The 21,943-nt window shown below is 40.0% G+C and overlaps 2 protein-coding genes across 5 annotated transcripts in view; both read left to right on the top strand.

The window, feature by feature from the left end:
• HEATR5B (HEAT repeat containing 5B) overlaps positions 1-6,026 on the top strand; it is a 61,286-nt gene extending 55,260 nt beyond the window's left edge. For all 4 annotated transcript variants that reach the window (XM_074818261.1, XM_074818264.1, XM_074818262.1 and 1 more), the window contains 2 exons: positions 1,637-1,850; positions 3,253-6,026. In XM_074818261.1, the coding sequence (XP_074674362.1) occupies positions 1,637-1,850; positions 3,253-3,557 (519 nt within the window). In that variant the 3' untranslated portion in view covers positions 3,558-6,026. The remainder of the gene's footprint in view (positions 1-1,636; positions 1,851-3,252) is intronic.
• Positions 6,027-7,323: 1,297 nt separating this feature from the next.
• Positions 7,324-21,943, top strand: part of STRN (striatin) — a 73,826-nt gene continuing 59,206 nt past the window's right edge. The window contains 3 exon segments of the mRNA XM_074818283.1: positions 7,324-7,492; positions 7,495-7,829; positions 21,075-21,178. Coding sequence (XP_074674384.1) covers positions 7,324-7,492; positions 7,495-7,829; positions 21,075-21,178 — 608 coding nt within the window.

A 21,943-nucleotide genomic window follows, 5' to 3' on the forward strand; every position in this document is an offset into this window, starting at 1 on the left:
AAACTATCAACACCTGCAGAAGTCAGAAAGGTTAGATAACATGTATAGTAATAACCAGAAGGCTGGTGAGCTCAATTTCATCTTGCCCCAACAAGTGAACTTTGTTGAGACACCCTTGTCTCTCAATGCTAATGTGTAAGTTTTACATGAGAGTGTGCCTTGCACACTTTGAAGAAGCCAAAAAAGTCACAGGACTTTTGTAGACTTCTGTGAGTGCATAATAGTCAAAACTTTTATATTATATAGATGGAATAAAAGAAGCTTGGATGAAATTCTGCTGTCAGATGCAGTTTTAAAACTCTTATTTGAATTATGCATGCATGTAAGAAAAGATACTTTTATTCCTTATTTTGAAGGCTAATAATCTTAACAGCTAATAAGGAGGAACGTTTAAAGAATGTAGACAGAAAGGGAAGGGAATTATTTGGAGTGGTATGGAGAGAGAGAGGAATAGTTTGTTGAAACAAGTCAAAGATGATGCTGAGTAAGGCATTAGGAGAAAATGTTCTTCTGTGGAGCTCTGTTAGAAAGCGCTCAAATGGTATTAGAAGAAGGATTATTACTTCAGGCCTTAAAAATTGAATTGTATAGAAAACGTGCAACCATGTACTAGTGAATTAACAGTGACCTGAGCTGCATAACTTGTATTTGCTTACTATTAGTCTTTATTATCTGTCATTTTTATTCAGTATTTTTATCTATACATTTATGTTTTCAGTCATTCCTGGATCTCCTCACAGATCATTGTGTTAAATAATACTTGCTCTGGAATGTTTCTGTTCAGCATGTGCTCAGTAACTCATCCTGTTTGGACTTGAGTGCAATTTGAAAGCATGTGCAATGTTTTATCCTCATATTTGTTGTGGGGCCTTTAACTTTTCAAAAGTTGTGCGTTATTTGTGTGGGATTTTAGAGGAAGATCTTTGTACACCCAAATAATATGCATTCATAAGTTGTTCTAAACGAGATCATCAGTCAGTCATTTTCCCAAATATTGACTTTAATAATCCCTGCTTTCCAGAGAAAAGAGGGAGGAGGGAAAAAGAAAATGGAAGGAAGACAAGGAGAGGGTTCTGTGATCCAGCTCACTGTATGCCTACACGTATACTCCTATGCTATTACAAGCACAAGATGGAGAACGAGAAGGAAGGATGAACAGGCCTGCCACTTTTGGCTACAGCCTTGATTCATGTTAGAGCAATAAGATCACTTTGGTCTGAGTCATTTTTATGGGCTGTTTTACCCTTTTAAGATTGGAATAGTATTTCATGATTTTGCAGATAATCTACTATTGGTGCTGGTAGTTCTGAGACTTAAAGATGTAGTTCTCTGTGGACCTGTGTGGCTGACTTGTATGGCATTAACTATTTCTTTATTTTCTCTGAGTTCATATTGTACCATTTAGTACCTGCATGTTCTTTCTAACTGGCCTTCCTTTTATTGAAAACTGGGCTAATATTATTTTAGTAGATGGGCTGTATTGCTGCTGTCCTCTTATTCATTATGTTTTCTTCCCCTTTAGTTGCCTTTTTTTGGGTATCACATGTATCTCACATACATAGATAACAGAGTTTATTAGAATTCCCTGAGTTAACAAATAATTTTCAGGACAATGTATTTATCTTGATTTGATTAGGTTCAAGCCAAGTGTTACCAGCTTCTGCTTTCAGTGTTCCAACACACAAATCGAGCCCTGTCAACTCCGTATATTCATTCATTGGCACCTATCATGGTTGAGAAGTTGAAAGCTGTGGAAAGGAGCCGCCCGAACAACAACCTGGAGCTGTTAGCAGTCAAAGAAGGAATTAAAGTCCTTGAAACGTTGGTTGCCCTTGGTGAGGAGCAGAATAGTAAGTATTTAGCTTTTCTAGAGAAATGTGTAATGCTAAAATAGAATATTGAACATCAGAAATCTTGCGGTTAGAAACTTGATGGCATAGTCACAAATAGACCATGTCTGTGCAACATACTTTTGTAATTCCAGTACTAGAACTTTTGCATACATGGACTTGTATAGCACATACAGTATGATACGCTGTAGCCTTTGCATTTCTGGTGTTTGCAGAAAAAAACATTCGAAACATGAACTGCAGTAGGGAGTGATGTTTTCTTCTGTTTGGAAATGAGTAGTTCACACTGTTTAAATTTACTTTTTTCCATTGTTAACTTCTGTTTATTTTAGCAGACTCATCACTTTTATCAGGTTGCTTCTACCAGCTCAACAAAATTTATCTAAAAAGCCCAAGATACTGAATTGTACTGATCAGAATATCTTGATTGTAGATGGAGCCTCCTGTTTGCTTCAGCAGACACAATATAGTATTAAGTTCAGTTACTCTCAAACTGAAGCAATGTGTTTTCTAAAGACTTGCTCTGCAGACCTTTAGCTTTAAATGCTGATAAAGTTCCTTGTAAAAATATTACTGTTGGTTTTGTGTGGACTTGGGTCATGTGTCGTGTACTCTCCCAACATACTCCCTGTTGGTATTCCTCTTCATTGATGATAAAACACTAAATGCGTGTTTTCTTGAATGCCATTCTGCTTCTGGCACAGTTGTTTGAAATGTGAGTAAAAGGGGAGAGTAACTGAAGCAAATGAGGTAACAAAACATCTGATTTTTGCTAATGCTGGCTGGAGACAATACCCCATGAGCATGAATTTAGTCAAAACCCTTAGGGGGAAATCCCTGGGCCATTTTGGGCTTTGGCCTCATTAGGTTGTGCTAGCCCAAGTATAGCTGTGGTGCTAGGTTTTGGATTGGAGTCTTCCAGAATGGAGTAATATAGCAGATAACTGTCCCTGACTTTTTTGTGAACACTTTCATATTAATAGCGGTTCCATTATGCTCACTGGGGGGGCTGATACTCATATTCAATTGAATAATGTTTCTGTCGGCCTGAAAAGTGTTTTGAAATCCTTTAATACGATAGGTACTCTACATCTTACGATCTCTTATCAATGATCTGCTATCAGATTCTGCAAAGGCATCTTTAAAAACATGTCAGGAACAAAATAACTGTGGTGAATAGAAGTCTGAAACACAATCCTGGTAAGAAAGATTTGAGTGACCAAAGGACAGGAAAACATCTACATTTAAGTTGGTTTTTATTTGATCGTGTTTTAATTACAGTCTTTATTGTCAGTTCTGAAAACAAAATTACCCTTATTGGTCTGGTAGCTGATAAAATTAATTTTTCTTTTGTTTTATTCTCTGATATGGTTATTACACTTTTTTTTTCATTCACTTTTAGGAGTCCAGTTGCTTGCCCTTCTTGTTCCCACTCTGATCTCCTATTTACTGAATGAAAATGCCTTTGCTTCTGCATCTACAGCATCTAAGGATCTTCACGAATTTGCACTTCAGAACCTAATGCACATTGGTCCACTTTACCCACATGCTTTCAAGACAGTAATGGGAGCTGCTCCTGAATTAAAAACACGTCTAGAAACTGCAGTCCGAGCAAGTCAGGCCAGCAAAGCAAAAGCAGCTGCTAGGCAACCACCACCCACAGTACATTCCACCCCAACAATTAAACTGAAAACCAGCTTTTTTTGAATTACTTTTATTATTTTTGGACCATTAAGTAGTCAGAAACATTACATTATCCCAAATGTGTTACTGCATATATGTGTGTAACTTTGTGTAATTTGTACGTGAAAGACTGTCTAATAGAGCTTTGTGTAATTACTTGAAATCCATGCATTACAAGGGAAGTGATGTTACTTGTATAGATTTTTAGGAAATTGAATGTGATCATATTTATGAATTTGTGTTATAAATTATCCATCAAAAAAACCTATTCTCTATCTGACTAAATAGTTTTATTTATTTTTAAAAGCTACCCCAAACCTTTGAGTGGTTTTTAAAATCTGGTGATTGTTATCCATTGTGCCAACACACTAACACAGTGGGGATGGAGGGAAGTGGGGAAACTGTTATGCAGTACTTAACCATGTACCATGGGGAATTTCAAGTGTAGAAGTATGCACTTTTTCCTTTTAAAAACAAAGTAGGGAAGGGGATTGTCAGACCTTGTAGATCATCTCAGCTTGCATGAAAAAAAAAAAGAAGATTTTCAGCCTTTCTCAAGGTGAATAATCAAGCATGCTGTCTTAAGAAGTTGTCCTTATTTATGTTGTGTATGTTTCTTTCAGATCCGTTCCCATGCTTGAAAATTAATAAAGGATTCAAAGAATTTAATCCCCATCTCTTCTAAGATAAATTTTAAAGAATGCATTGGAAATTGAGTTGATAAAGAGAACTGCCTGCTGTCTGCATTTTTGTAGGTGTAGATTTTGGCCCTTGTAACGTGTTCTGTGTTAGCAGTTTTCCTATTCTGCCAGACACTGGTTGAATATGATGATTCAGTGCTCTGCTTTTTGTCCAGATTCCTAGGTACTTAACCATCCTGCAAGATTTAAGTCTTAGTGGATATATCTTATCTGTAGTCCTTGACAAAGTTTGCAGAGCCAAATTACTTGAGTGCTTTGCCCCCGTACTAAGGGAGCAGAACACAAGTGAGAGCCAGGCTCCTCCAGTTTTTCCTTCTCCTACCAAGCTTTACTTACTTGAAAATCATGTGGCTCCCCTTGCATCTGAGTGAGTCTGATCTGCAGGTTTTGGAGCCTGAAGCTCAAGTGCTGTGCTGACCTTCCAGCGCAGAGTCAGTGACTCCCAATGTCTGCTGCCAGACCTCACCCTTCCTATTGGCAGAAGTGCAGAACCATGTATTTTCTTGTGTATACAAGACTGACTAACACGGATTTTTTTGACACTGCTGTTGAATTTATGGGCTTCTATAGGGATCTTTCTATATATTTAGCTTTATAGAGAGAAGCCATATAACTAGAAGCCTCAGCTAGACCTGTTGAGTTTCATCTCTGATTTTTTTTTTTTCTGGATACTGCATAAAAACTGCGTATTTCAGAAGCTTCTACTTTAACCCAAACTTAATAGTAAATACAATTAATGATTAACGGTTGAAATAGTTGTAGATTGTTATTTTTGCATAGTCACTTGCCTCTAGTCTCTCTTTTCCAGTACAATCTTGTATAACCCTTTGAGTACCTATGCAAAATGGAGGATAAGACAATGCTCTTTTGCCCTATTGTATTTGGTGTGTGCAAAATATTTAACATAGAATCAGAAAAGCTTTTTTTTTCCACAGTGACTATTTTAGTACTAAAGTAAGGACACAACAGATTGTGCATACTCTTAATAATTTTTCAATTTTTTTTTCATAAAGGTGTTAATTTCCAAGTTTTGTTCCATTGTCATATACAGAGTAGAGAGACATGCAGAAGTAAAACCAATATTCCATACATGACAGGGAAACTAATTTCACTACGTTTTTCATCTTTGTATGTGTAGTGGGAATTAAACTGATTAAAATATATCACTTTCTAATAAGTGTTTCCAGCATTACAAAGCTTTATGTTTAGAAGTTCTGAACCTGTTTAACATTGGAGAGAAAGTATTAAGGAAACTCTTTCGGCATGAAATTGAACACAAAAATTTTGCAAGTAAAACTAAGAAAATAACTTTATAACTTGTTTTAGATTCCCTCTCCCCCTTGTCCCGGGTAATCTGGCAATGACTTTGATGTTTGTTGGAAACTTTTTGTCTATAGTCAGGTTTTATTTACCTTAATTTTTATCTCAGCACTTTTATATTATATTTTGGTTAGACTCTAGTTTACAAGATGTTTGAAAACTTAGAAAAGGGGGGGAGGGGGAAGTGTAGCAATCAAGGATAACTAAGAAGTTGGTAGAAAAAATAAAGTGTTAGTGGAAGGGAAAATGGCACTAGATAAATGTAGAGGGATAGAGAAGGGAGAGGTTTTTCTTTGTATACTGTGTGACTGTATACAATATGCACAACTTTAATTTGGATACATCCTTCCTCAGTTTAGTCTTAGTTTGCTTCTTTGCTTGCTCCTGCTCTTAAAGGTAGAACCATGTGGTTTTACATAATATTTTGGCATCAGATTTCATTTGATTAAAAAAAACCCAAAATAATGTGAAATGCTTGTGCTTATTGTTCTTTGTCACCCTCATCTTTTTCTTTGTAAAATGACCCTTTTTAATGTGCTTTTTCATGAAGTTTGTTTGCTCTGTTTCCCCTTCACGTCTTTCCTCTTTCTCTGCCGTTTCCTTCCTTTCTGGGTGAGCCGTGTTGTTCTACCCTGGTTCCCTGCCACGGTCCCCCAGAGCGTGCTCCCTCTTCTGTGGTTTCGTTCCCGTTCCCCTCTGCTCCCAGACCCTCTCCATAAGCTTCCTTAGTTCTTTTTCCCTATTTAAAAGTGCAAAGACGTCGTCCACCAGCCCCAGCTCTAGTATCTGAGGGCAGGGTTACAAAGCGGGCCCATACCGTTTCAGAACAGCCAGAAGGCAACAGGAAGCACTGCTTGAGTAAGCGGCGGGGTGCTCCTGGGGTGCCCAGGGCACGGCGAGGGGCGGCGAGGCCCCTTCTCAGCACTCGCAGCAGCCTTGGTGGCCATGTGCCGTCTTCCATCTGCTGCTAGCACCTGGCCCTGCTGCAAAGCCTGCTGGTAGTGGTTGGTGTGTTTGTCTGACTTCAGCAAGGCCCTGGTGTTAGTATGTAGGTAGCATGGAAAGCCAGCCTAACTCCCATCTTTTTGTGTCTTTGGGAGGGGTAGGAGAGAGCAGTGCTCCTGCCAGTTTGTGCCCTCAGCCCAAGGCTTTGCCGCCAGTCATAGAATACCTTGTTTTCACTTTCCTGGCAGAAGAGGCAGTATGGTGATTCCTGAAAAGTCTTGTTTTGCTCTCCATTTCAGCATTTCTAAAGATTTTTTCAAGAAAGTCCTGTAGCCCTGAGCTGGAGGCCGAGCTGCTCACAACAGGGCCGAAACAGGAAAGCCGGCGGTGACAGGACAGGGCTTGGCCCAAGTTTGTGGAACTGTTGCAGAACACCCGCTCTTTTTATGTCCCCAGGGTGGGCTGCGACTGTGCCCAAACCCTTTAAATCCCGCTCTGAGGTGGAGATTACGATTAAGCCGCGCTCCCGCCGCTGCTCGGGGCTGCCCTGCCCCTCCTGCCGCGGCGTTGCGGGGCGGGCGCTGGGGCGGTTCCCCGCTGTCTCCCTCACCCCTGCCCAGCCCAGCCCAGCCCCGCCGAACGCGCCCGGGGCCGCGTAGCCAGCTGCCCCCCTGCCACGGCGTGCCGGTCTCTCCCCCGGGATGGCACGTCAGGGGGATGAGGTTCGCTCGCTGTAACGCCATTCCTCGAAATAAGGGCAGCGCCTTGGGGAGCTCCTCCCTCCGCGGGGCGCCCCGCCACCCGGCGGAACTACATTTCCCAGAATGCCGCGAGAGGGGCCGGAGCGAATCGCTCTTCGGAATTGTCCCCGCCGGGCCGCCGTAGCAGCCGGCGGGGGCGGCTGTCAGGCGGTGACGGCGGGCGGGACGCGCCCAGGTTGTTGCTGCTGCCGGGACGCGGCTGGGTGCGGGCGGCGGCTCAGGGAGGAGGGGGCGGCGGCGGGGAGCGCGGCAGACCCGGCCCGGCCATGGACGAGCAAGCGGGGCCCGGCGTTTTCTTCAGCAACAACAACAACAATAACGCCCTGCTTCTGCCGCCACCGGCGGGCGGGCCGGGGCTGGAGCCGGGCGAGGCGGCGGCAGCAGCGGCCGCCGCGGCGGCAGCAGGAGGAGGCGGTGCCGGGGGAGTCTCAGCCTCTGGAGCCGCCGCACCGGTGTCGGCGTCCCGGGCTCAGTACAGCGTGCCAGGCATCCTGCATTTCCTGCAGCACGAGTGGGGCCGCTTCGAGGCGGAGCGCGCCGAGTGGGAGGCGGAGCGGGCGGAGCTGCAGGTAACACCCGCGACCTCCTTCCCCCCACCCCCCCCCCCGCCCCGGCTCCGGTGGCCGCTCCCCTCCGGCTGCGCAGGGCCGGGACCCCGACCCTGCGCAGCCGGAGGGCAGCAGCCGTCCTAGCCGCTGTCCCTGCTTCCCTGTTGTCCCTTCCTCCGTGAGGGAGCGGCCGCCCGGCTTTGCTGCGGGCCATTTCCCTCCCCCTCCGAGGGCGGCCGCCCCCCGCCGCCGGGCGGAGGGGCGTGACATGGCGGCCGGCCCTGAGGGGAGCGGCCCCCGCCCGCCGCGCGGCTCTCGCCGCCTCTCCGGAGTTTTCCGGGTGCTCCTCCGGGGCTGGCCGCCTAAACTTGTCACCAGTTTCATAACCCACTGTTAAAAATTGCCCCCGGCGACCTGCGCGCTCCGCTTGTGCCGCTGCCCCTCCGCGGCCGGTGGCTCCCCCCAGCCCTCGGTGCTGGCTTGCAACCCCTGCGGTCCCTTGGCCCCCTGGCCAGGCCTGCGGGACCGGCTGCAGCTCCTTTGGTGTTAGGGGACGCGTTATGTAGTGTTTTCAGTTGAAAAGCGGTGGGGTTGATACACTCATTAATACATTAAAGGGCTGATAGGGATCTTGTGGTTAAAGAACTTGTGAACTGCTGGCCTACAGCCATTACTGTCAGATACTTCACTGATGGGCATGTTACCTTAACTCTAGTAACAGTCGATAATGCAACCTTCCTTGTTCCTCTTTGGCTTTGTTTGCAAGAAAATATCTGTTGTAAACCTTAACGCTGTCCACATTACCAGCAGCCCACTGTTTGGTTCTCAGTTGACCATGTTTGAGATTGAAAAGTATCTACTTGGCTTCCTTTTTAGGTCTCCTTTCTTTGTCTCTTGCTTCCTGCCCATCTCTTTTCTTCCTATGTCATTTCTTGAAAGTACCATCTTTGTGAAGAGTCTTGAGCCTGTTTAGCAATGCGAACCACTCCTCTGGTTTTTTTATTTTTATTTTTTAAATTAGTAGGGAAGTCATCTTTTTAATTGTGCTTTCTATGGTGACATCAAAGAACTGCTCTGAGAAGAGTGGCAGATGTGACATTCTTCGCTGAGGGTTCCCTTGTGGGAATTTAAAGGAAGTGGTCATGAGGACAAGAGAGTAATTTTTATTTTGACTTCAATGATTCAATGAAAAATTCATTAGTAATTGAATCATGTTTCTATTCACTACATCTAGTAAATACTATGTAGGAAGTAACTAGATTAGTTATGTGTAAGAACATCACGTGTCATATATCCAGTGGAGTGTCATAAATATCTTGACATTTTTTCACAGATGATACAGATCTGAAAAACTGCTTTGGAGGAAAAAAAAAATATGTTTTCCAGGACCTAAGAAATTCTGCCAGTGCATTAATAGTAATAACACTTTGCATATTTATAGTGCCCTTCAGCAGAGGCTAGCATGGCATTCCTCCTCCCCCATATATCCCTCAAAAGCTTGGTAAGTGTTACGGGTGAGACAGGAGGAAAGAAGTAGAGTATTTAAACTATTTAGCGAAGTCATGTATTAGCAGTGACAGAACTGGGAATATAACCCGATTACAAGTTGTTTTCTTGAACACCTTTGGCTCTTGCCAAAATGTCTCAATAAAGTTATTAGCTGTGCCTGGTGTTGCCACGTGCTGTAACAGCATTTATCTGCTGCAGAGTCATGTTCAGAAAGGTGCAAAATTCTTGGCTGTGTCTATAGACATCAGGCATTATGTGTGCTGTGACCATTTGCAGTTGAACGTTCTTTGATCCGTGTGAGAGGTTTGTGTTAGGGGGTTCAGCAACCACAGGATGCTTTTAGAAATTTTACGTGTACAGCTGAACGATGAGCAGCGTTACTTAAAAACCTGTTCTATGCTCCTTCTGAAGCCTTTTGTTGGCTTATATATTTGGAAATGCTTAACAGAATAATGGAAGTTTGTGGTTGGGCATTTTCTCTTTCTTGAGATAAAGATGCAGTGCTCCTGATTGTACTTTGCTAGTCTTCTATGCAATGTAAATGTTAGATTATCTGCTCTCTTGAGAGGCTGTGTGTCAGAAGATCTATTTTGTATGGTCTTCTTAGTATTTCATAATTTTTTTCTACAATTCATCTTGTTTCTTAGAGGTAGACTTTTTTTTATCTCCAGTATTACAGTGCTTGGCTTCTGCTTTGTAGCTGTTGGTTAGTTAAGCTATACCCTCTCTCCAGAAAACACCTTGTAAGTCAGTCCCACTGTGACTTCCTATCTTCCTTTTCTTTCCCTCAGGGCTTATTTTTATTTTCTCTTTTTCTTTTCCTTGTAATTAATTGTGTGGAACTAAATGTGATATTCAGGTAGAGTACCTTTCTGTTGGGTTATGTGATGTTTGTTTGGGTGACACACACCCAAGTTTATAACATATGTGAGTTGGCAGGCTGGGCAGTTTACTCTCTGTTCTTGGTTACTGGTCTAGTACTGCCTTTCCAAGGTTTTTCTTCCCATCGAGTGTCTATATTTTGCTTTCCCTGGGAAATATTCATGTTTACTCTGATTTTCTAATTATTTTTCTTGAACCTTTTGAAATTATTGTTGCCTGTATTATATCATCTTCCTCATTCAGGATGAAAGAAGACTTAAATATTTATATCTATGCAAGTATCATTAATAAGTTGTTTATTTCAAATGAGAATGAAAACAGATTCATACAGGGTTACCCTAGATGCTTATCTGCTAATTACATATTTCACTTTTAATGCTTGCTTTCTGTTTATGGTACTTCGACATCTGCAGATTGAAAAATTATCCTAAGAATAAACTTTCATGATGCCCTGTGAAGTAATTAACTAGAATAAATGTTAGCATTATTAATCCTCATTTTAGTATTCACAAGCTGTGTTTTATAGCATTATAATTTATTTTCATATCTTTTCAGAAATAAGTAATTTTCCTTTTCTTAGGTTCTTCTAGCAGCTGCTTGGGGGAGTTGACAAGAAAGGGTTTCCTGTTCTGCAAAAGTTTTAAACAACTCTTTTTTTTTTTTTCATTCTGCATTTTTCTGGGCTGTGTTTCTGAGGCATTTCAGAGTTGTCATTATGTATTGGACAAGTCTATCCCAGAATAGCCAAGAGTTTGATCAAACGCATATGCAGGGCACTGAAATTCGGATCTTTGCTTGAGGCAATCTGGGTTTGAACAGCCTCCTGTATTGGTGTCTTGCCTTAACCATACGTCTTCTGACTGGTTGGGGGTGATTCTCTGTTGCAGATGCTATTTCCCTTTTAATTAGCCATCTGCCACCCCTGGGAGAAAACGATGGGGACTCTGCCCCTGCGGCTGGGACCCCCGCAGAGCTGAGTGCTGCCGATGCACGTCCTTGTCCCAGCAAGTGACAAAGCTGTTGAGCTCTGCTGCTTCTGGGCTGGATGAGCTTGGAAGGCTTTTGTGTGTGTGTATGGCTTTTGTTTTGACTAGAAATTTTGTCTTTGCAAGCAATGCATATGTTGCTGTGGAAAGTTTTGCTTCTGACAAACATTTTTCTGGCAAAAATGCTGATTTGCAGACTTTGGCATTTCTCTGCATTTCACAAATGTTCTAAATTGCAACAGACTGCTATGCTGTATGTAACTGCATGTATAGACACCTCGTATCCTGCTAAGGAATCTTCTAGCTCTTGTCCTCTACACTACTAAAGTTTTCATTTCTTCTGACTGGTAGCTGTTTCTGTAGAGTAGTAGAACTGCTTTGGAGTAGTGGGACCTGATAGGGTTACATTAAAATTATTTTTCCTGGGTAAACTTTCTTTTGAAAAGATCTGCAAGGAAATTATGGAGAATGGGTGGATACAATGTGCTTGTCTTTCCACAACTTTGTTAAAAATATTCCTTGTAAGATAGTGCCAAAAAAACCCCAAAACACCCAAATGATGGGGAAGGAGTTAATGAAACGAGATAAAATGTGGTTAAATGATAACAAACAACTGTAATAGAAGGAATGTGATGGAAATAATAGATAAACACTTGAGGTCAGTTATGGAAGTCAGATTTAGTAATGTTAGCTCTCTGGGGGGGGGGGTCATGGATGGTGATCTTACCCCTTGCTGCTGCTTTTCTGAAGCAAGAGGCAGGCGGTGAAACCAGGCATGCTACGTGGTAAGAGCACGCCCCTGGAGATAGACAAGTTAAAGTAATGAGGAGAAGGGGCAAATCAGACAGATGGCTATGGCTATTTATAGTGTGGTCTAGGACATTCATTACTTGGTTCAGAAATAGTTGGTATTTACAGTTTGTTGGCTTTTAGATAACAGTACTTTTGCTGTATTAAGTTTCTAGTTAAAAATCATTCTGATAGATGGATAATCTGAAAATACTGCTCAGAGAAAAAGTAATGAGCAGTGAGTTGATTAAATCAGTTATTTAGTTAATAGAAAACTCCTAAAGATATGGTTTGGCTAATAAAATAGAAGATAAAATACAGTTTGAAGAAGTTTTGTATAAGATTTTGAAATATATGATGTGGGTTGAATCTCTGAGATTCTCTTTGAAAGATGAACTGGCAGAAGGGCTGTAGAAGTCTTCAGTAAAATATTTTTTCTCATAGGGCAGATATTACAAGGAAAACAGTAATTAATGTAAAATTCTTCTCCACCTCAGAAGGACAGTATTTTCAACTTTATTTTTTTAAATGCATCAGATAAATCAAAAGAAAGGAGGAATAAAATAAGCCATGGTCACAGCGCTGAGGTGTGTTTAGTTGGGAAAGGTGATGCTAAATGGGTCTTGGTGACTACCAGATATCCTTTCTTTTGCTAAGTTTTTTTAGCAAACTTTCTAGTTGAGGAATTCATGGGAAGCAACGAAGAGAAGCTTCTGTACTCTTCTTTCTTGTTTGCTTATATGAATGTTTGCCAACTAATCCCAATATACTTATCGATAAGCTGTCATGGCTTGTTTTATTTAAGTTAGGAGGACTAGTGGGAGTAAATGTTCAGTGACGACAGAGTTGCGTTACAGACATTTGTAGCTTTTGAAGAGAAGCAGAATATAAATACAAACTGATGAGACTGGTTCTTTGCAAGTCTGTACTTGGTTTTTATAGTAGTTTGATTTTTTTTGTGTGGTGTTTTTTTGTTTTTTAAATTGTGTAAATGATCCAAGCATTTTTCAGCATCAAATCTTCCCATTCTTCTCAAATCTGTTAAACTTGTAATTTAGTTTAAGTGTAATGAAAATGTGTTACTTAAATGGGTCTAACTCTTTTAGGAAAGTGCTGCTGTAAATACTGATGTGGCCAAACAGAGTTTTTCAATGTTACATTGTCTCCAAGTGGTCTTTAAAGCTTACAAACACTTTTCACAGAAAGTTATACTTTAGAAAACAAGAGGATTTTCTGGTTTTCATGATTTGCTATAGAATTGTTGAATTAAGCAAAAATGGAGTAAGTTGTTATGTTCTAGGTGGAAAACTTTGTTTTTCGATGTCAGGTTAGCATATGGTGAAACATCCTGTGTCTCTTTACTAGTTATATAATTTAAATCTGTATCTCTGTGTCCTACTCAAATTATAGCCCTCCTTTTTCTGTTAAAGATCTTGGCTCATGTCAGTTTTATTGCATCAGGGGTAAGTAACCCTGCACTGTTTGAACACCAAGTTGCAACTATAACTCAGCTGTTACCAACATTTCAGTAGACACTGAAACTTTATTTACTAATTCTAGAATAGGCTGTGTAAAATTCCCCAAGGAATACCATATGCATCTCCAGAGGCTTTTGGTTCATCTTTCTTTAATGCTAAAAGAAATAAGGCTGTACAAATGCCAAGCCTCAACTAAAATGATAACCATACAGAGTTTTCTGGGAAAATAGGTATTGGTCAGCAACCTATTCACATATTTGGTTTCATAAGGCTTCCAGGCCTTGTCAAGTCCTTCTTTTTAAGTTCCTTAGCTAGAAAGTGGCAAGAACTGACTTAGAAATAGGTGAAGGATTGTTATGTTTTGTTTTTAAATGCTGAGAGATGCTTAGATACTTGAAACAGCTCTTCTGTATCACTTCAGAGTGCTTAGGATCTGAACTTTGCAGACAATACACTAGAAATAAAAATATTCTGAAATGTGAAAACAAAGGTTCACTTTGTCATAGTGACCTGTTCTGTATGGGCCTGTAGATGGATTAATCTAGAAGATGTTATTTTCCTGTTTGAAAAGAGTTTGCTATATGCTAACTAATATTGAATATTTTGAAAATAACCCAGTGACAAAGAAGTTAAATTAAAGATTGCAGTGTGGAAAGACTGCTTTTTTTTTCCGCTCTTAGCCAGAAATATGTTTCCCTTTAGGGCAGTCACATAGGGCAGGATTGCAAAAGCATTGGAACAAATATGGCATGCACGATATTCAGATCCAAGCTTGTAAACAGGAGGTGAGAACAAAATCAGTTATTTTTGTATCTGTTTCACTGGATGCTCTAGTCAGTTCAGGGTGGTGGTGCATGCTTGAATACAAGGAGTAGCTGTTCCTGGCTGTAGGAGTGAGAAATGGAAGTGCACCGATTGCCTTTGCAAATACTCGTGTGGCCAGGTCTGGTTTACTCCTCTTTTTGTTACCAAAGCCAAATCTAAAAATCTCCAGATTTGTTCTCCCTTGTCTTGGTATACCCCAAGACATTCATTCAGCCTGTGAACTACCATTGTCTCTGTTTAAGTGTGGGCCATAAGTCTGTTTATCAGTCCTGGTGCTGACTGCTTTTGCTGCATTTCTGCCTTTCTTGTACAGCAAGTGGAAAGCAATTATATTTGAGCATTTGCAATTTGGACTCCAGCTCATAATACGTTAATATTTTGTGACATGTCATTGCAGTGTTGCCTATAGAATTATATCACGTTTAAAACTTGCTCTCTTTTTGTCCTTACATCAGTCTGCATGGAGTGTGCTCCTGGGACTCAAAAGAAGAAAAAAAAGTTAATGCTCACCCCTTAAGTAAGTGTACTACAGAAATGGCTGTGAGATTAGAGAAAATTTTTGCTTATGAAGAATGATCGAATAAACTGAATATACATTGCTTGGCTAACTCGGCAAGTATTTTGATGTTTGCAGTTGTTAGAACAGTGAAAGGCAGCACTGAAGGGTGGATAGAAGCAAGACTGGCTATCTGAACAGAGATCTGCCTAGTAAAACACTTCAAACTGCAGAAAGAAAAGTCTTCCTCTTGGTAGAGATGCTTAAATTAGTAAGGTATTGCCAGGAATAAGTTACTAAATAATTTTTGGTTCTAGATAATCTATTAGGAATTTTGAGTTCACTGATTAAAAAATTGTTTTTCAAACAATCTTTTCCAAGAGATGAAGAATGTAAGTAAATGGCTTTTTCAACTATCTTTTTTTACCATAAGCTAAATCTTTGATCTCTTTCGGATGGTTTAATTTTTTCAGGGCTTAGTTGTGATGCCGGTTCTAGGACATCTCTGACAAGTCCAGCAAAAACAATTTTTCAGTACCAGATTGTGCTGTGCACTTAGTCCTACGAGGTGCTATCGTCCAGCATGAGCAGATGATAAAAAGGACGAAGTGCTTCTGTGCGGGGTGAAGCTAAACATGCCTCAGTGCCTGCCACACCTTTCAGCCTGTGACCCCACTTCAGTTTTGTGTTATCTTAGATGGCTACAGGCACTTACAAAAGCTTCCTAGCCTCTCTTGGCGTGGAGTGCTAGGAGGTGTGTGTTGCAGTGTTAAGTACGGTGCCTGAAAAATTGTTTGCCAGTTCTACTAGATCACTGGTATTTCCCTTCCCCCTCTCCTGTACATGTTTATCTCTTCTCCTCTCACCCCCTGGGCATACCTACACTTATTTACAAATATACTTAAATATGTAGTGCTTCAGTGAGCCAACTATAATCTAAGATACAGAGCACCCTGTCAGCCTGCAGAATCCTTCTGGCAGATCTCGGTAGACCGGTTAGCATGACTGTTCCAGGCTGATTCATCTGTATATGTATTTAGTGATTTTAGCTATCTACATATTTTTTGCAATACTTCTCTTGCAGTTTTTTCCCTCCCTTGTTCTCTTTCTCTTGACCTGTGAAGACCTTGTTGTTGAATTATGGACGCAGTATATACAGAATTGTGTCTTAGTAGCTCTTGCTTTGTCAGATAATGCCTGTTGATCTTCAAGTGCCCGTAACTTTGAAGTGAGGTTTACTTTAAAATATTAAGATAAATATTTTAAAGAAAAAAATGGAGAGGCTTTTTATAGTTCTTGAGTCCTAACAATTTTAAAATCACCCTTAACATGAAATAGCTGTACAATTCAGGATTTTTTTAGTTGATACTAAACACGCATCACTTTTTTTGCAGCCATAGTACTGTTTCTTTTTAAACATTTTCCGTTAAATAATTTTTTAATCTCTTTCTGTTTTGTAATGTAAAGGCATCTGCCTAAAAAGATGTGCAGATATAATACACTTTTTGACATCGTTGTCGTTGTGGTTGCTGATTCCAGGAAGTGCAAATTTTAGTTTACTTTTTTAAACATTGGTAAAATCCAAATTTATTAAGATGCAATTTCATTATTTGATGCTAAGCCTGTATTAGGGAGTCAATAACATTTTAAAAAAAGTTGTTTCTAACCCAGTGCTACCTAAAACATTGCCTCGCCCTTTTGCCCACTTCACAGTAATGTGACCTTAGAGGCTTTTGGGGAATTTCTTAACAATGTTGTTGCCCATCAGAATTTTTTTTTAACATAAGAATGAATGTTATTTTAAAAATCTCTTGGTAAAGTAGTGGAATAGTTAAGATAGCTACAGTGCTGTCAATTTAGACCGGATGTGCATGGAACTTCTAAGTTTTGTTGCAGTTGGTAATACTAAACACTTTAACGAGATAAAGTGGAAAAAAAAACCCAAACTGGACTGTACAATTGTAGCTGAAATAGACTGTCCCAGGCATCTCTCTTCCCAGTATTCTCTGGTTTTTTGGGGGTTTTTATTTTTTGTTTTGTTTTGTTTTGTTTTTTTTTTTCCGTCCTGACTGTCCTGCTTTTAATTTCTCAGTTGAGTTATATATAATACAGTAACTTGTAGCACTTACCCTGGAATAAACTTGAGGCGGATGCTGCCTTGATTCCTCGCTGCGGAGCCAGCGGGGCCGGGCGCTTTATGGAGACGATGCGCCCCACCCATAAGGCGAGGAACAATACGAGTTTTTGTGTGATCCCCGTAGGCAGTTCAGAGGTTTGCAATGACAAGCTTACAACTTTATGCATTTTAACCTTATTAGCTAGAAGGTCAGTTGTCGCAGAACCTGTTTGTTGGGCATATTTGTGAATTCTTGAAATTTTTGGCAAACCTTTCCAGGAGTGGCCAAAGCATAAGTGTAGAACGGTGTCACAGGTCATTCAGAGCGGAAGCGATCCTCCTTTGCTCTCCTACTCCCTCAGGTAGTGCAGGCTTCAGTTTTGACTTGCAGTAAAGCTGCAACCATAGGAAACGGCCTGTGGAATCTGACTCTATTGATAAAATTCTGTCGTTTATGTCCAAATTATAAGAAAACTGTAGTTGTACAGTTCAGTTATACTTTTCATTGCATTTAAACCCAGGCCGCCTACACTTTAAATGTTTGCACTGACATTTAGACAGGTGTTGGCTAAATATTTTGGTCGGAAATGGTGACCCTAGAGTTATCACTGTTTTGTTCTAGAGACTGAGAAAATATTGCTAGATCTCATCATTTGCCATTTTAGATATTTAAACTCAGCATAGTCATTTATGCAGTTTTCATTTATAGTACAAATTGTTTCACTTATGGTATGAACATTTAGGTTCCTCTGCATATTTTCAGTTAATTGCCAAACATTGTAAAGAATGAAATCTGCTTATGACATATGGACTGTTACAGTATTACTGTTAGTATAAAATTTCAGTTATTATTTTAATTCTGTCCTTATGTGCATTACAAACAAACCTGAATATTATCATTAAGAATGTCTTAAATAAAATTTGAGCTTACATATGTAACTGATGTTTTGTTGTCCACTGGGGCTGACTTAATTGTAATTATCCAGTACTTACATAAATGAGGAATAAGGGTTGCTAACATCCTGTGGGAAAGAGGGGTAATATTCTCCTTATTTTTCGTATATTATGAAAATGACCAAATGTAAGCATTCTTATTTTCAGAGCCAGAATTTCTCAAAAATAATGAGTATTGGACATAGGGATGCTACTCAGAAGAAAAGCATGAACAAACTGTGTTAGAAACTCCAGCCTCCAAGGAGAGAGCAAAATTATTCTCAAGCCCTCTGGTGCACCTGTCTGTTTCTTGATTTGCCAGTAAAACTACCGATCTGTAAAGTATGTAGTAACCTTGAAAGATCCTGGCAATAAGCTTGTGTAGGGCTGGAGTGACGGTTCTTGGGCCGTGAATTCCACTCTGTTGTTGCTGCATGCTTTTCAAGTAAGAAACAAGGATTTCTTGGAAGTCCAGGAAAAAAGAAAAGTTATAAGACATCAGTAGGAGCGTTGGCATACCACTGACAATAAAAGATGTACAAAGAATCAATTAATATTTCTTCCAGTGCTCTTTCTTTCTGTGCAATATATGTATAATATATACAGCCTGCCAGTGGCCCTGAGGTGGGAGATCACAATCCTTTTCCTTTATGTTGAATCATAAGATGTAGATGCTTCAGCTCCAGAGGTAGAGTTAGGAACATTATTTACATTCTTTTATATGCTCTAAGAAGCTTCTGGTAACAGTTTTGAATTTTGGTTCTCAAATGGTTAGTCAGACAAGTCATGGAGCCAGACCTGCCCTGTATCAGAAGCGTGACTGCTCATTTTCATATGAAGGAGGTGTCGTATGATATTTCTTAATCAAATCCCTTTATATCTCTCTCTTTTACAAAAGTAAGCTGTCAAAACTACAGAGAAGTTGCATTTTTTCTTTGTTTAGGCTGCTACCAGTGGAAGATGACTTTAACCTCAATTTTTAGCATGGTAATGCTGGCTTGACCTTTGTAGTAGTGCAGTGCATGAGCCAGGCCATTACTGGCTGTCCTTTGCCAACCTGCTGGGTAAAAATGCCTCATTCCAGCTTGTTTAGTTAGTTCATTCTTAGAAATCGCTTGTAGACAGCAGGTCACATCATAGATCGCTTCAGCTTGTGTCCTGATGACATTGGATGATCTTTTTCATTGCAGCCAAATGCATATTTACATCATGTTCTACTGTTTTTAATAGTGTGCTTTGATGTTCTCTCACTTTTTGGCTCGAAGAGCACTGTTTAGTTCTGCTGGGCCTATTTGGAGGCAGGGAGAGAGAAATCACTGTCACAGTGCGCATCATAACCTGGGTGTCTGTACAGTTACTGCGAACTAAGTTGTATGTGCTTGAGGTGTTCCTCTTGTTATTGAGAAGGATGGTGACCTTGTTGAGTTGACATGCTTCTTGCACAGTTACATTCTTTAGGGTAGGAAATGCTGACTCCAGTGCCAGCATTTCTTTCTTCTGTGCCTTTCCCTAAACCTGAGCATAAAACGAATGTTAGAATTCAGTTGTAGTTTTTTGTTCATCACAGTCTGAGTGTTAAGCGAGAAGCTTGATGCCCAAGTGACAGAGGCCTTTCTTTTGATTCAGCTGAGGGTTTTTTGGCAGTCAAATGCATTTCCTCCATTGAAGGTGGAGACCGACTTCGTTGGAGAGCAGCCAGTGTTTTTCACTCATCATAAACTGGCTGCTCTAGTTGGTGACGGGTGGTTAAGGATTCTTCAGGTGTCTATCAAGCTGTTTACTGGCTGTACTTGAGCAATGAAATTATGTCAGCTGGTGTCATATTTTAGAGCAGCTGCTGTAGCTGGCCACCAGCAAATGGCCTTTTGGAGTAAGATTCATCTTGCCTGATCTCCAAAATTGAACTGAGTTAGTTGTGTGCATTCCCTTTATAGTTGGTGGAGAGAAAATGGCGCTTACAGACACTGTTTTTCTAACCTTGGGGTAAAAATCTGAAGTCAGATAAATTATTCTTTAGAAGTGTCTGTCTCTAACTAAAGTATCTGGGAACTACTTGCAAGGTTGTGGCAGGCAAGGAGAGGATACTCCTGCTCTTTTCTCCCTGGCTTTGCTAGACATTGGTACAGGCTGCAGTATTTACAGAAAACACTGTTTACAGAACTGCACTGGGCATTGATATAAATGAAAGGCTTATTCGTTTTCACATTCAACAACTGATGGTCTAGATCAGTTGCCTTTTATCCTGTTTGTGCTTCTCAAGAGCCAGATGAGATACTTGGAGACTTAGCTGCAAAGGTGGCAGAAAGCTTCTGATCCTGAAAATGGCAGGTGGCTTGCCATGCAGGTGAGGCCAAGGCATGAAGTGGTGACTGCCTGTAGGTATTTTTGTCTAAAAGTGTATTCATGAGTTGAGAGAGCACAAGAACCTGCCCCTTACAATGGACCTGATTTGACCATCAGGTACAAAACCAGGTAGTTCTGCTTTTATGATGAGGAGTGAATATCTTGTATATATCATAATTTTCTATTTAAAGGAGATTTTTTCACAGTCAACTAAATACTTATTCTCTGCTGGAAATCGGTAAAGGTTAGGTGTCTGTTTTCCACTTTTATTTATTTCTATACCACTTCTCTCCTCATCTTCCTCACCAAAATACCTTTCCCTGTTTTCCATTTTTTCTCTCTCTTAATTACAGTATTTCTGGAGAGCTTTCTTTAACCTATTTAGTAAGTATTATAATTAACACTTGGCATGTATTACAAACAGGGTTTTATTTTTCTTTTAGCTGAACATGCTGTACTTCAGTTCTTTGACTAGTATCATGTATCTAACATGTATCTATAGAACAGCACATTAATTATATACTACTTCAGTTAGTGAGCAGAAATACTTAATCATTTCCTGCTTATTGTTGGTAAATGTTTTTATCTGCTGCAGGTTTTCTGTATGCTTGTTTTATCTATTCCTTATCCTTTATTGAATGTTTAGCCAAGAGAGGAAATAAACCCTGTCAAACAAACTAAAATTGCTTTATTTCTTATCTTTTTTTTTTGATCTGTAATGAGCATGCAGTTTAGAAGGCTTATCTGTGTAGTGTTTTGTCTAAGCATTTAATGTTTGTGAAACACAGTAAGCCAATTTCTTCTGAACTGTACAAATTTTAAAATAACTTGGGGGAGACACACACACTTAAGACCTATGCTGAATGGCTTTAAGGAAGCAGATTCTAAATTGAACACTTCCTTTTGCAGGCCCAGATTGCCTTTCTACAAGGTGAAAGGAAAGGACAAGAAAATCTGAAGAAGGATCTAGTGCGAAGAATCAAAATGCTGGAATATGCACTTAAACAGGAAAGGTATGCTGCTTTAGTGATGAGTACATGATGGAGAAATTCTGAAGACATACTTTCTTTTGCCTTTGTATTTGACATAAACAAAAAATATTTCTTTTGTATATATGTGGTTCTCAAACTGACAGGTATTAACCTGAATAAACCTTGTAGTCTAAATGTCCACATAATGGTAAAAACAATAGCTAACATAGTATGACTCCAAAAACATGCAAATAAAACCCATGTTTGATCAATGATGAATACTTTTTCCTTGGTAAAATTCCACCTAACTGTATAGATTATACCCCAGAATTACAGTGTATTCTCTTTTTGTTCAAAGTAGTGGCTTTGTTTAATAATCTGTGACAACTGAAATCTTGAATAGCTGTCTTCAGTCTAGTAATTACTGGTTTTTAATCTTGCTAAGTTTTCAGTCTTTTCAGTATGATAGACTCTACAGGAATATATTCTGGAGGCTAATTGTGTAAGGACTGAAAAAAATGTTCATGTTTACCAGTTAATCAGATGTCTGTTTCTTTGTTCACAGGGATTTCGTAAGTCCTCGGTCTACTTTACCATTTTATTCTTACATATATTTTCCTGTTATTCTAGTCTTTGAGGCAAACAAATTGATTGGGTTTTTATCATGTTTCCAGAAGCCTTTCCGTTCAACCAATTTATTTTAGGCCAAGTTTAGTTTTAAAATCTTTTTTATTAGTAAAATATCTTTTAAAATTCTTAACCAAAGAGTGTACTTACGGTACTACTGCAGAGCAATCATTGCTTACA

The sequence above is a fragment of the Strix aluco genome, chromosome 3, assembly GCF_031877795.1.
Source record: "Strix aluco isolate bStrAlu1 chromosome 3, bStrAlu1.hap1, whole genome shotgun sequence".
In the NCBI taxonomy this organism is placed as follows: Eukaryota; Metazoa; Chordata; class Aves; order Strigiformes; family Strigidae; genus Strix; species Strix aluco.